The sequence below is a fragment of the Ursus americanus genome, chromosome X, assembly GCF_024610735.1.
Source record: "Ursus americanus isolate L20-20 chromosome X, mUrsAme1.1.p, whole genome shotgun sequence".
Taxonomy (NCBI): domain Eukaryota; kingdom Metazoa; phylum Chordata; class Mammalia; order Carnivora; family Ursidae; genus Ursus; species Ursus americanus.
This window is the reverse complement of record NC_142164.1, coordinates 102,707,328-102,722,603: the sequence shown is the minus strand read 5'-3', so window position 1 is coordinate 102,722,603 and position 15,276 is coordinate 102,707,328. Positions and strand designations below refer to the sequence as shown.

At 39.7% G+C, this 15,276-nt stretch overlaps 1 protein-coding gene across 1 annotated transcript in view; it reads left to right on the top strand.

Moving 5' to 3' along the window:
- The window catches only part of POLA1 (DNA polymerase alpha 1, catalytic subunit), a 299,145-nt gene that overhangs the window by 124,656 nt on the left and 159,213 nt on the right, over positions 1-15,276 (top strand). The window contains exons 31-32 of the mRNA XM_045779581.2: positions 3,631-3,762; positions 9,067-9,241. Of these exons, the coding sequence (XP_045635537.2) occupies positions 3,631-3,762; positions 9,067-9,241 (307 nt within the window). The remainder of the gene's footprint in view (positions 1-3,630; positions 3,763-9,066; positions 9,242-15,276) is intronic.

Below are 15,276 nucleotides of genomic sequence, written 5' to 3'. Positions count from 1 at the left end.
AAAACAGATTTCTGCAGTGTTGACAGGAGTGCAGTGAATTCTGATGAAAGGACTATCTATATCATACTTATTCCTAAGTCTTTTTACAGCAAGCTGTATATGTCAAAGGTGATGTGTCTTGATTAACATTTGTCTGAATACTTGCAATGTTTAAAACTTGGGAGCAATTCATTTTTACATTTCATTGCTTTCAAAGGAAGTGGAATGGAAGAGTCTTTGTATGTGACTGGTTGTGGATGGTCTTATGACAGAATATCTGTAGTTAGGGATATTTTTGTCATCTTGGGAGGGATTGAAAATAGGAGGCTAGCCTAGGATGGAGGGGTAAAGTGGTGAGATTTGCCTTTCCAGAGATTTTAGCCCTTGTTGTTAAAAACAAGTGAAAAACATCATGTGTGATTTTCTGAATTACCGCAATCTTAGCGTAGATATTTTTCATAAGGTAACACAAAGTACTTCACAGCTGATTTGTATAGCCCTGGTTAACTTGAGCCTAAAACACCAGGAAGCGGTTGTTGTTTTTTTTTTTTTTTAAATCAAGCCTTCTAAAAGTAGCTTGTAAGATCCCCAAATAGCCCCAATCTAATTGGAAAGTATGTCACATGAAATTCAGAATTTCTTAATATTGCTCTGAAGTATGGTCAATTGAAGAAGATAATGGTTTTTTTAAGTAGAGTTATATTGATTAAGATTTCTATGCAGTAATACCCGTTCCAGTCAATCAAGACTCTGCATAATGCAGGTTAGAGGAGATTCAGATACTTGGGAGCATTTCCTAGGCACTCTCCTGCACTTGAGTGTACGATTTAGAAAGTGGACATGATGTGGGTATATGCAGCCTTGTTGGAGGACCTGCTTTATTCTGCTCCAGCAGTTCTCACATTTCCTGGTCTCAGGACACTTGCACACTCTTCAAATAATTGAGGGGACTGTAAGAGCTTTTGTTTATGTGGCCTGTGTTAATATTTACTGTTAGAAATTAAAACTGAGAAACTTTTAAAGCATTTATGCATTTGTTTCAAAATAGCAATGAGCCCAGTATGTGATTACAAAAATAACTTTTCCTTGAAAATTATATATTTCAAAACAATGAAAAATTACCTGGAGGAATGGCATCATTTTGTAATTTTGCAAATCTTTGTAATGTCTAGTTTGGTAGAAAACATCTGGATTCTCATATCCACTTGAGTGTCCATTCTGTCGTGATGTGTGGTTTTGGTTGAAGTATAGGAAGAAAATCCATTTTCACACAGATACATAACTGGAGAAAAATATTTCAGGACTTTTCGGATAGTTGTATGTATTCTTCTTTGATTTTTTTTTTTAAAGATTTTATTTATTTGACAGAGATAGAGACAGCCAGTGAGAGAGGGAACACAAGCAGGGGGAGTGGGAGAGGAAGAAGCAGGCTCATAGCAGAAGAGCCTGATGTGGGGCTCGATCCCATAACGCTGGGATCACGCCCTGAGCCGAAGGCAGACGCTTAACCGCTGTGCCACCCAGGCGCCCCTCTTCTTTGATTCTACACCAGTATTATCTAAGTAGCATTTTCATAAAAATTATTGTAATGTGGACATCTGAAACCTTAACAGTGAACTTTCTGTACTCTCACGTGAAAAATCTGTTGGTCTGTGTTGTACTTGGAATAGATATTTTTCTCATGCATGGCATTTTAATGCTTTGGTCATTTGTGAAAGGATAATTTCCTGGGTTTTACAGATCTTCCAAATATTGATGCATTTCATTGTACATTATCAAAAATTGCATTTTAAAATATTCCTACCTATATCATCAAAAAAGTCTTTATTGAAAAGCTGTCAGGCTCACACACATGCAAATAAGTTTTCCAAAATTCTAATTTGTGCTTGAAAGGTTGAATTTTATCATAGGCAAGATGTACTACCAGTTGTTACTCTTGAAGTTGCAGGCTCACCCCGTTCTTCTTTGAGAAATTGTCTGCCAGAGACCCACATTTTAATAGCAGTAGTTGGCCTGTCATGCTTGCAAGGAAGAATTATGTTCTGTGAACAAGGCAGCTAGTTTAGCTTGCAACTCAGAACAGTCGCACAAGTGCTTTTCCTCAAGCAACCTTCCCTCTTCAGTATACAGTAGACATGCCTTGTGTGTACTTCTTATTTTGTTACACAAAGTACTAGCCTTCTGTTCAAGGTCAGAAGCTTAAAAAACTAATAACGTTTTCTCTTCCATGAAGGGCATTCTTTAGTGAAACTGGCGTGTGTGTGTGTGTATGTGTGTGTCTGTCTGAGTGTGTGGTGGTAAAGAATACAAGTGGTAGCACCGTTCAGTGTGGCTGCCCTGATTTGTGTTTATGAGGCATAAGAACCTTTACCTACCATTGCTTCTGCATCACCAGTGCAAGCAGTATTGTTAGGACAATAATTTTGACCTCTCGACTCTCTGAAAGGGTATCCGGAACCCCTAGGAATCTGCAAGACCATGTTGAGATGATCTGGTCATGCAGCACCCTGTCCGCTGCCCTTCCTTTTGTCTTTTGAAACCCGCCACAGAACTAGATATCTCCCTCCTATGCTTTGTGCATACTGAATTTCAGGCTGACGGACTGTATTTTGTGTTACCTCTTGCTTTTAACTTTTGCTTTTATCTGCCCAGAATGTTCTTGCTCCTGTCACCTTTTCTTAAAATCCTCTTTTTCTTCACATGCCAGCTCAAGTTTTTTTCTCCTGTGATTTCTGCTCCCAGATGGAAGTGATCTTTGCTTCTCTAAACTCTCTCCCTAACACTGTTCACATCTCCCTTATGGTACATGTGGCTTATTTTATTTATTTTATTTTATTTTATTTTATTTTATTTTATTTTATTTTATTTTATTTTACATGTGGCTTATTTTAGAGTTTTTATTTGCAGAATGAGGAATCATCTACTGATAGCAGATGACTTAGGACCAGTGACTGTCTTATTCCTCTCACAGTACTTTACAGTGCTTGAACTTAGTGAATTATTGCAGAGTGAGCGGAATAATTCTGCAAACATTTGGTTGCTACTCTATGCCAAGAATTGTTCTGAGCCCTGAACGCCGCTGCAAGCAAGGCTGACAGGTTCCTGCTCTCATGGGGCTTACTTTCTCTTAGAAACTCGTTCTTTCTGCCTTAGTAGAGCTTAAATTGAAAGTGTAAATAAATCCACCGATTTCTGGTACCTTTGAGGTTTATTTAGGCTAGAAGAGCCTTTGAGAAATAGATCATTAAGTCAGAGTAGCCGATCTCCATCAGTCCTTACTAACCACTTAATTCAGCGAGGGAATTGCAGACATTCAGAGAAACTAAAGGCCTGATAGAAAACTGAATTTATAGTCTTAATTTTTTTATATGTAAGTACTATGTGCCATGGCCCATAAACTTCTATTTCTTTTTTGCCAGAGTTGCATCTGGTTATATTAGTTAGTTGTAATATATTAGTTATATTATGAAGGAGGGAGGGGCCTTGAGGATGGAATGGCTAAAGACTGTGGCACTGTTTTCTGCATATAGCTTCTGTCCTTTTTATGTTTATGTGGCAGATAGGATTCTAGAAAAGGTGCGTTTAGTGTATATCTGTGTGAGAAAGGTTTTATTTTAAAGTTTGGGGCTTTTCTCTCCTTTTCACTTTTAGGCATTGACAAAGGATCCCCAGGATTACCCTGATAAAAAAAGCCTACCTCATGTACATGTTGCCCTCTGGATGAATTCTCAAGGAGGCAGAAAGGTGAAAGCTGGAGATACTGTGTCGTATGTCATCTGTCAGGTAAAACTATAGCAATTAATAAGACTCCTGGATCCCATAACCCAAAGTAAAACTCATATCACCACAGTGTCTTATTTAATGGTCTTCCAAATAATTGATGCTGTAAAGAGATGGGTTAGTCTGGTTGGTTTTATAACATTTGAAGCATTAGTCAGAGGTATGGCGTATTTTATTAAAATTTTCACAACACTTAAGACCCACTGTCCTGGTTCACTGAAATTGTTTTGGTCTGACAGATGCGCAACAGTAGGTGCTGTTTCAACCCTAAATTAACTTCAGTGAAAATGTATGTAAGTTTGGTCATATGTCCAGCAGTAGTCCATTATCATTCCTTTTGCCACAGATTCCATTATGAATACTTAGAATAAGAGAGTAAATACATTTTCCCTAGCTTATGTTCAGAGAGTTACTTGAAAAATATATGAAGTGCTTGATAATAGGGAGAAAGGTGTGAGACCCCAAAAATATACCTTAGGAGGAAGAAAGCGCAGATGATCTCACCAGTTTGTTTGTTGTGTTTTGAGCGGAGGGGTCCTAGAACCCACCTCCTTGCCTTCTCCCTCTTCCATGTGGCACCTCGGAGGAACCTCTACCCTTTCTGGAACACAGGTTTAAACCACTAACCAGTTTCTTTGGAGAGTAGCATGCCTCTGATAGAGATGAGGAGAGAGGGTAGGACACAAGAGCAGTTTTTTTCTTTGAAAGCACTTAACTCCAGTTGAAACAAAGGAGAAGTCTCATCTCTTCCTTTTGGAGAAAAAAAAAAGTCACAGCCTTTATCCAAATTCTTTAAAATTACTATTGTGTGGTATACTTACCAAAAGGTATAGTTCATCTGTGTTATAAGACTTTCTTTTTAATTAATTAATTATTGCATTTTGTTATTACAGTAAAAAAAAATTAGATAAGCCTTAAATTTCATTGCATTATGATTGATCTTTGTCAAACTACAATGAGTGTGTTTTTAAATCATAGAGTCTTTTCAGAATTTAAAAATTATCTGCTAATATCTGCTCGGTACTGTGGATGATGTACATAACAAATGATTTAAGTACATGGACAGGAATCAGCACTTGACTCTGTCTCCCTCCTAGGGTTACCCTTGATTAAGAACTGTTACAGAAAGCCAATTCCTGCAGGAAAATATTTCCATAAATGTCTGACTTGCTCAAGCCCTTAATGTGCTTTGCATATTGCCTCTGACAAGTCTCATCTCAAAAAAACAATTTTCATATTATGCAAATAAAGATTTTGGTAAATAGGCTAGTTTTTTTTCACTTATGACTTCACATACATGGAAAAGCTTTTAGATTATTAATGACAGGAGCAGATGGCAATATAGCTTTCAAAAATTTTATACGTTCCATGAAATAACATCTAATAATGAAATCCAGTCACAATTATGTTTTGGCTAAATCTGAAATGGAGATGTATGGTAGTATGATTGATAGATTTAAAAGTCAAGGTTATGTTCCTTGATGTCTAGATATTGGGTCTTATGATTTCTTTTTCCCAGGTCTTATCGAGCTAGAAAAGCTCTAAAATGCTGATGCTAATGTAGTATGGTAAATCCAATTTAATATATTTTCAGCGTTTTCCCCATCGACTGGTGCTGGGCCTTAACTTACTTGCTTATTAAAACTACAGTTCATGTTTTTTTGTTTGTTTGTTTATGTTTCTCATTGTATCCCAAGAAAAGCCGTAGGACTTTAATTTGCCTCTGTCCCCTAGTAGTGGGTCAGGCCCACTTTGAGCATGTTTGTGAATCAAAGCTCCCTAACTCTTTTGCTTTTAAGCACTCAAATTATTCTGTTTCTTAACACAACCATATTTTTAGATATCTTTTTGAAAATGTATGATGATACACTTTGAAGAGAACTATACTGCTTTAAGCAAAGGTGCGCTCCACGAATAGTCTGTTTCCTAGACAGGTTCTGTTTTGTTTGAAATTTATATTTAGAGGTGTAGTAGTCTACTGATAATTTATTCTGACTATAAATGCAGATGAGTTCAGAGAGTAATGTTTTTGGTGTCGGATTTATATTGTAGTCCATTGACTTGTAAAACCTACATCAATTATTTGCTAAGATCTTAAATCAACTTCCACTTGTTAGTTGTTTTAAACCTCAATTATCTAACTTTCATTAGACGTAATTTCCGTAAGGCATGCCTTTAACATAATTGTTTTAAGGGGCCCACTTGTCACCCATTTAAATAACTTTTTTCCGTTAGTTTCCTACTAAAGATGACGACATAGTTTTGAATGAATTGACTGCACCTGGTTGTCTCTGTGAAGTATGTACTTTGTGAAGTTCATGAATTACTACATAGGCACTTCAAGGAAGACCAACATTGCTTCTTAATCTGGTTTTAAAGGTGTACACCACACGTTATTGCATATACCATGGGATCTTGCTAGGTTTGAGAATTAGGCCTGTGAGGGATATATCTTATGTCACGGCCTGAATGTTTGTTTGTTTGTTTTTTTAAAGATTTTATTTATTATTTATTTGACAGAGAGACAGCGAGAGAGGGAACACAAGCAGGGGGAGTGGGAGAGGAGAAGCAGGCTCAGGGAGCCTGACGGGGGGCTTGATCCCAGGATGCTGGAATCATGACCTAAGCCAAAGGCAGACGCTTAACAACTGAATCACACCCAGGCGCCCCCATGGCCTGAATGTTTTTCCAGCACAACACAACACGACACAGCAAAACCTGTCTTACAAATTCTTTTTTAATTTAGTCATGTTTGGGCTCAGATTTTTTAAATACAATAAGAAATATGTTTGGGTCAGTGTTGAAACTGGTACTTTATATGGTTAAAGTAAAAATTTTCTTGGGGCGCCTGGGTGGCACAGCGGTTAAGCGTCTGCCTTTGGCTTAGGGCGTGATCCCAGCGTCCTGGGATCAAGCCCCACATCAGGCTCCTCCGCTATGAGCCTGTTTCTTCCTCTCCCACTCCCCCTGCTTGTGTTCCCTCTCTCGCTGGCTGTCTCTATCTCTGTCAAATAAATAAATAAAATCTTTAAAAAAAAAATAAAAATTTTCTTAACTGAGGACATGCTTAGAAATTTTCAACTGCTTTTTTAAAAACTTACTGTGAGAACATCTTCTAATGATATATTAGAGAATAACTCACATGCCTTTAAAAAAAAATTTGCCTGTAGAAAATTGGTTTTTTTTTTAAAGCTTTTATTTATTTGAGAGAGAGTGAGCAAGCAAGCATGAGTTGGAGGGAGGGGCAGAGGGAGAGAGAAGAGGACTCCCCACTGAGCAGGGAGCCTGATGGGGGACTCGATCCCAGGACCCAGAGATCATGACTTGAGCCAAAGGCAGACGCTTAACCAGGTGAGCCACTCAGGCGCCCCTGTATAAATTTGATTTTTATTGACCATTAAAAAGTAGTAAACTTAACATTGCTATATAATCTTTATTTTTTTTAGAGGGGGGGTCAGAGAGAGAATCTCAAGCAGGCTGTACACCAAGCGTGGAGCCCAATGCAGGGCTCTTTCTCCTGACCCTGAGATCATGACCTGAGTCAAAATCAAGATTCCAGTGGTCAACTGACTGAGCGCCCCTCAGTATTGCTATAATCTTAAGGACAGACCAGTTTAAAAAAAAATACAATTCTGTAAATTGATCAGGTTTCAGGTGTTAATGAAGTCATTGCCTAGGGATTTTTTACCCTCTTTTTGTCATTGGCTGTCATCTTACTCTCATCTAATAATTCAGACTTCACAAAGAGCAACAATTAAAGTTGATGAATTCTGCCTAATTTTTTTTACCATGTTGTGAACTCTGGGAAAAAAATTACTTGGCAAGTCTTTTTTTTTTTAATCTACATTAAATATTTATTTATTTTATTATGTTCAGTTAGCCACTGTATAGTATATCATTAGTTTTTGTTGTAGTGTTCAGTGATTCATTAGTTACATATAACACGTGACAAGTCTTTTAATCCAAGGTTTGCTTTCTAAGTATTTCATTTTATCCTAGACTAAGTAGGGCCTAGTTGATAAACATCCCAGTTTGTTTCCATCAAGAGCCTTGCCAGAGAAAGAGGCCTCTGCCTCCAGTCTGAAGACAGTGGTGTGCAAGTAGCCTCTGCTTTGGGCTGGATGCTGAGCTGAAAAGGGGCTAATTGTAGCAGGAATGAAAGAATAGGATTAATGTTATCCGTTTTGCAGAGCAGCTTAGTACTGTGAATAGTTAATATTGATTAGTCTGATTATTAAATTCTGTTGTTGTAGAAAAGAGGAGGAGTGGAGTGAGTTGTCGGGTGTTGGTCCAGTAGTGTGATGACTTCTTTTGATTCACAGGTGATGGTGACCTCACCCACAGGGCTGTATATGGACCAATTACATAGAATTATACAACTTTTATTTTTATTAAGAGGAAGCCTTTGAAAGATACTCTCCAACTCATCTTTCTTTCCTTGAGGAGAGCCATGTAAACAGTGCAAAATGGCATGCCCTTCATTCCAGTGGCCAAATATTTTGCTTCTAGAGTGTTGCCACTCCACCAAGATAGCTCATTAATTTTACTCCTATTATATCTTGTATATAAGTTACTATGTGGGTTTCATACCCTTTTCTTTTCCCCTTGCTCATTTGCTTCTCGATACATAAAGCTCTCATAGAAAATATCACCCTGGGGGCTTAAAGATGAGATTATGACAAGAATTCTTCCATGAAGGGATTGTGTTAACATAATAAAAGGACCACACATGTTTTTTCTCATCACTCCTAAAAGGCCTTTTTGACTAGACTAATAGTTAGCAAGTCTTCTCAGTGTGGTTCTGTGATATGGCAGGTGGAATTATTTAATCTAGTCATGCCGTCTTGTTGGTTTCATGTTTCAACAAAAAATAGAACACAACACATGCTGGATTTACATTCTTGGACAGTGGGTGACATGTTTTCCTTGATCTTCCTCCTCTTAGATACATGTGAAATGCTCACCAATAGGTCGAAAGGACTTCTTTGTGTTTGAAATTGAATATATAAAATTTGAATTATTGTCCATCTTTTTTTTTTTAAAGATTTTATTTATTTATTTGACAGAGATAGAGACAGCCAGCGAGAGAGGGAACACAAGCAAGGGGAGTGGGAGAGGAAGAAGCAGGCTCATAGCAGAGGAGCCTGATGTGGGGCTCGATCCCATAACGCCGGGATCACGCCCTGAGCCGAAGGCAGACGCTTAACCGCTGTGCCACCCAGGCGCCCCTATTGTCCATCTTTTTGGCCAAGCATGTATGTGTGACTGAATTTCCTACAACTTTACCTGTACCATGTCCTTTTGTAGGATGGGTCAAACCTCACTGCAAGTCAGCGGGCCTATGCACCTGAGCAGCTACAGAAACAGGACAATTTAACCATTGACACCCAGTACTACCTGGCTCAGCAGATCCACCCAGTTGTGGCTCGGATCTGTGAGCCAATAGACGGAATTGATGCTGTCCTCATTGCAACATGGTTAGGTAAGTGTCCCCAGCTCACATAGCCTCTTACCCGGCTCGACCAGCACCCACAGTCCTCCCTCACCTGTTGTGATCCTTGTTTATAGGTGTGGTGTGTGTCGAGCACTTCTTTGTTTATAGTTGGGCATTTATTTTTGTGATTGATTGGTTACTGTCTATCTCCCTTCATAGACTATGGACCCCATGTGCTTGCTACCTCTATAGCCACATGCCTGCTCCATAGTAGGCACTCAATCAGTAAATGCCGAGGGAAGAGAGGGAAGGCAGGAGAAGGAATGAAGGGATTTTAGGCATAGTTACAGTATCTGAGCTTACACTGTTGTAGCTTTCATTGGTGAACTTCTAGTAATAAGGAGATCGATGGTGTTGTGATGTCTCTAAATGTATTTTTCTATAAAGTGAGAATACACAGCTTTTTTAACAATTAAAAGTTTTAATTTCTAGTATTCATTTCCCTATGAATATCCTACTCTCAATTTATTTTAAATTCTTTGAAAACTAGGCATGTTGTTACCTTCCAGGAATTAACTGATTCCTAATTTCTCATCATCCCAAGAGGTGCTGGTCAACCCTGAAACCTCAGCATTTTTTGACTTTTTGCTGTCGCACCAGATTGTTGTCTCGTGCTTAGAAATGTGTTTCATTACTTGCTCTGATTTCATTTCTAGATGACCAGCATGTAAAGAGTTACATTGATTTAAGATGTCTACTCTATCCCATTGTATGCAACGATGAATATTTTTAGAATACTGCCTTATAAAGTCTTTAGATGGTGCCTCACTATCTATAAAGTCCAGATGGCACTGACATCTCACATAGTCTTTTACTCTGGCAGTGGTAGACTCTAACTTTGGAGCTCCTAGCCTTCTTTCTTAATTGGTATACTTAGGGATCCCCTACATAAGGCATTGCTCATTCTGTCTGTGCTTCATGGAAAATTCTCCCCCTCATTGAAGTGTCTGGCTTAAGACATGGGCTTTGACTTCATAGGGACTTAGACTTACATGCTGGTTCTGCTATCTACAAGCTCTGTGGCTTTTGCAAGCCTCTAACCTTGATCTAAGCTTTGGTTTCTGGAATCGTAAACTGCTGTTGCTCTGAGGGAGCAATAGATGATACATGTGTGATGCTCTGCACAGGCCTGGAGCAGAGGGAGTACTCAGTGTGTGCTGTTAGCAGCCACATCCCACTCTCTTGCCAGGCTTCTGCATACACGTGTCCACACTCCTCCAGTCCATAAGATTTGTACATAGTTTTGTCAAAAAGAATGAAACCTTGCCATTTGCAACAACATGGATGGAGCTAGAGTGTATTGTGTTAGGCCAAATAAGCCAGAGAAAGACAAATACCATATGATTCTACTCATATGTGGAATTTAAGGAACAAAACAGATGAAAATATGGGAAGGGGAGGAACAAAAAGAGAGGGAAGAAAACCATAAGAGACTCGTAGTGATAGAGAACTGAGCTTAACTTAATGGAGGGAGGGATGTGGGGGCTGGGCTAAATGGGCAATGGGTATTAAGGAGGGCACTTGTGATGAGCGCTGGGTGCTGTTTGTGATGAATCACTGAATTCTTCTCTTGAAACCAATATTACACTATATGTTAACTAACTAAAAGTTGAATAACATTTCAAAAGGAAAAAAAAGGTTTGTACATAGTTAGTGCTCACTATGCGTGTGTGGGCTGTGATTGGACAGATGAATGAGTAAGTCACATGTTTGTCATCCTGCCCTGGTGAGTATTTTTCTGAACTCCTGCCTACCAGCCCTGACTCTTCTACCCTGCACCATTGTCTGCTCTGGAAGTGGAAACTCATTTTTAACATTTGCCTAAGCAAAACATAATGAGGAAGATAAAATCTGCTACCCAAATCGCCATACAGTGTGTTCTCATAGTTGAGTTGTATTTGATGATGTTTATACATCCTCGGCTGTGAGAAGGGGAGTGTAAGTACTCAGTAGTTTTTAGCTTCCTTCTTTTTTCTCGCCCCTGTCTTGGGTGCTTACTCTGGCGGATACTGTAATAAGTACTTTGCATATGTTATCTAATTTAATCTTCACACCAACCTCATAAGGGTCTGTTGTATTCACTCCATTTTACAAGGAAGGAAGCCAAGGCTTAGAGAAGTAACTAACTTGGTCTCGTTGCATAGCTCTCAAGTGGCTGGCTGTGGTCAGATGGGGACCCAGCTCTCTGTGACTCCACATCTTGTGCTCCTCACCACTGTGCTGCACACTCTGCTGCCTTGTTCTTAGCTCAGAGAGCCGTATCAGAGGTCCCTAAGCAGATGTGGATGTGAAGTTGCAGGAGCTTCATTTTCTTAATGCTCCCTCTTCTCCCCACTGCATCCCCCTGGACCAGTGGCTGCCACCCCCCCCCAACATAAGCACCAAAAACTCCTGAGTGGAACCATTTCTTTAAAGAGTAGATCTCCCAGTTTTTCTGTTAGTATCACCAAGAACCTGGCCTGGAGGCTAATTGCTACCCTTTACTTCATTGGTTTTAAATTTCCCGGTGGCCCAGCGCTGAGCGGGAGTAGAGGGAACGAGTGCCACCTCATGAGGGACATGAAAAAGATAAGAGCAGACAGAACCTTGTATTTCAGCCGAAGAGCGCTTGAGTGAAGGGTGGTGGAGCCTGCCCAGGGGTAGCCTGATGCCTGCTCAGGTATCTCAACACTGGTCCCAGAGGGGACCGCACTGATTCTGTTGGTTCTGGGGTCATATTTAAGATAACTATAAATTAAACAGTGGGCAGATTTTGACTTGCTTAAACACGAACTTTATCCTAATTGCAGCTGCCTTATGAATCCAGTTTTCACAAATGATTTTCAAAGCTGGTAGCCTCATGAGGCCCATCTTTAGAGCGTTCATGTTATTACTGACCAGTTCAGTCCACAGTGGGAGCCTTCCATGCTTGTGCACAGTCCCGCCCAGTCCCCGTCTATCCCCCCCACCCTTCCCCCAGCCCCGACCTGCAAGCTCTTGGTGCCAGGTAGCCAGTCAGAGCTCCAGGAAGGATCTGCGTCCTCAGCTCTCAAGGAGTTGCGGCTATACCCCTTTCTATCTTTTTTTGATTTTTGTCTTTTGCCACTTGACATCAGTTCTTACACTGAGGACCTGTGAAGTTGTCTTCACTGCGCCGTTTCCCTCCTCCCCTGCTTGTCCTCTTTTCCCACTACACCTCCTACCATCACCAGTGGTGATGGCATCACCTGCATTAGTGAGAAATCCTGTAGTCCTTTCTCTCTCCCTCTTTTTCCCCTAGGAGGTCCACATTAGTGAATTGCAGGACAGCAAATGCCAGCTACCATGAAGATTTGTAGAAAGCATGGAAGGTCTCCGGGCAGCTCTGTGCAGGCATTTGCTCCCTGCCCTGTGCGGGAGCCACACTGTGATCGGCATCCTTTATTCCTCCACCCTGAGTGAAAAACCAGGGTGGCTGTACTTCACTAGAGGATTTGAGGCCCCTGTTACCAGTTCTTACTTAGCCTGTGGTTTTAGAGAGGAGGAGGGAGGGGGTTGGAAAGTGGTGGGAAAGTAAGGAGAGTGTTAGGGGGTGCATGGTTTCTAAGAGGTGCAAGCTATAGGCATAAAATTACTGTAATTTGTTTTTAAAATTCTAAATCTGTTTTCTTTATATTAAAAAAACTGCAGTTAGTGAACTGACACTGTTAAATAAGTTGAAGTGTACAAATGTATACATAAAATATAAGCCCTCCAACTGCCTAATCACAGACATAAAATAATTCTCTTGCTTTTAATGTAGTTTTTATCTTTGACTAATGAAATGTATTACAGTGTTGAAACTTCAGTGAAGTTTGATACTTTGTCCTTTTAGTTAGTACAAAGAAATCAGGAATAATGGCATAATTTCATTTAGGAAAATTATTAAGTTCATGATTTTTTATTTTTAAGACTCTTTTGTGGAGAGCAAGTGTATTTTTCAACTACCTTTTTCTTTTTCTATTGCTTTTATACTGCTTTCCTTGAAATGAAAGGCAAGCATCGAGTGTTGGTTTTATCCTGTGGCTTCACTTTGGAAATTCTCCGACTATTTTTCTCCCTGTCAACACACCTCCTAAAGCCTGTCTGGTGGCATGTTGCATGGCCAGGTGTTCTGTATGGGAAGGCCATTTTAGTGAAAAGGAGAGAGGATGGTCTATTAAATGAGTGAATGAATAAGTGTGTTGAATTGAAAGAAAATAATTTGTTCTCTCTAATAACTAATGGTCCTCATTATCCCACAGTAAAATGTGTATCATTTTTCTGAAACCCATGTAAGATTATTGCTATTGGGCTTAAATAAAGCAAAATTTTACTCTTTCCCATCTGTGAATAGAAAAAAAAATATAGTATTACTCTTCTTACACAATAGCCCAATGGGAAACATGGCCACCAAAACTTGGAACTCTTAGCTTTTGTTCTCTTAGGTTTTTTTCTCCTCTCTTGTTCTAATGAAAGCTCTTTATCGTCTGTGGAGGAAATATTCACAGTATGCTTCAGCATCCAAATAATCTTCTGTACCTGGCAAAACAGGCCAGCGATAGGAATAGTCTAAAGTTCATCCTTGAATTTCATCTTTTAATAAATTTATATTTCATGCATTACAGTACTTAGAATTATGTAGTATCTTTCCTCCAATGACCAGTGATTTGTATAATAGCTGTCAAGTACATTTCTTCATGGTCAGTGGTAAAATTGCAGGCATTTGGCTACCTGGGCAGTTTTCTCATTGGCCCTGAGAAATTATGGGTTTTTGAAGAACGTGAGAATTTAGCATTTAATCTCTGAAAAGTAGGCTTAAAACAAGACAACACAGTTAACCCAGGGTATTCCTGGATTAAATTGGAAAATAAAAATTCCCTTTTTAAAAAATGTCCCCATACCACACAGGTTACAAAAGGTATTTTTTTGTCAATAGACAGGGTCCGGTAATATCCAAGAAATAATTGCAACAGCAGGCCAAGCAGTGTTGGGGGTGCTTTTGACAGGCCCAGGGAGACAGGCCTACAAAAGATGGTGGAGGGTTAGGTATAGGTGGTTGGGAGTAGGGTGATGCCACCAGCGCGTGCCTCAGGTATTACTTTGCAGACTCTCGCCTTTTTTGCAGTTAAGCTCTTAGAAGATGTACATATATGACCGTCATTTGCAAACCTTAAATATTTTGTATACCATAATTAATAAAATTTTGAAAGTAAGATCGCACCAGATGCAAAATAGGATATTTTCTTGTGAGCTGGTAAGAACCATCTGTTCCAGGATGAAACGTCATTTCATTCACATCATCAAATGCATCATGCTCCCAGCCCACTTTTGCATTCATTGAATAGATTAATGTTGAAGACCTGCTGTGCTCAGCATCATAATGGGCACTGTGAGGGAGATGAAGATGAGTAAGCCCTGGTTGCTTTACTCGAATTACAGCCCAGTCCATTTAGTCAGTTTCACTCTCTTGGGGAAGTCTAGTGGACAGTACAGTTCATGTCCCAAAAGAGGTAAAATAGAGGATTTCAGGCACTCAGGGGAAGCAGAGACCACTTGTGGCTAGGGCCACCAGGGAAAAGTTTATGAAGGTGTTGGCATTTGGGGCGTTTTGGGAATGCACTTTGGAGAGGCCAGTGTGGACTTGGGAATGGTTGCCTGTTCCCACCTCTCATTAGTTCTTACAGCCCATTGCTGAATGGCAGGGGCCCCGACCTCCAAAGTTGTGACCCAGGCCATCTCAGCCACTCCACATGGCACATGAGGACCTGCAGTGACAGTGCTCACCTAAGTCAGGCAGAGACCCCTGGGAACTTGGAGCCAAGCTGGGGCGTGTTTAGGATAATCGCTGGGACTAATAGTCTCCTGGCTTTGTAACACTTGGAATTTCCAGGGAAAAATGGGAATTTCTCTTATTTATAAGTTAAATCAATTTTAAAAAATTTTTAACTTTATTGAGAAATAATTGACAAATAATTTAAAGCGTATGAAGTGATGATTTTATATACATATACATTGTAGAATGCACCAAGATCAAGAGCATTAAC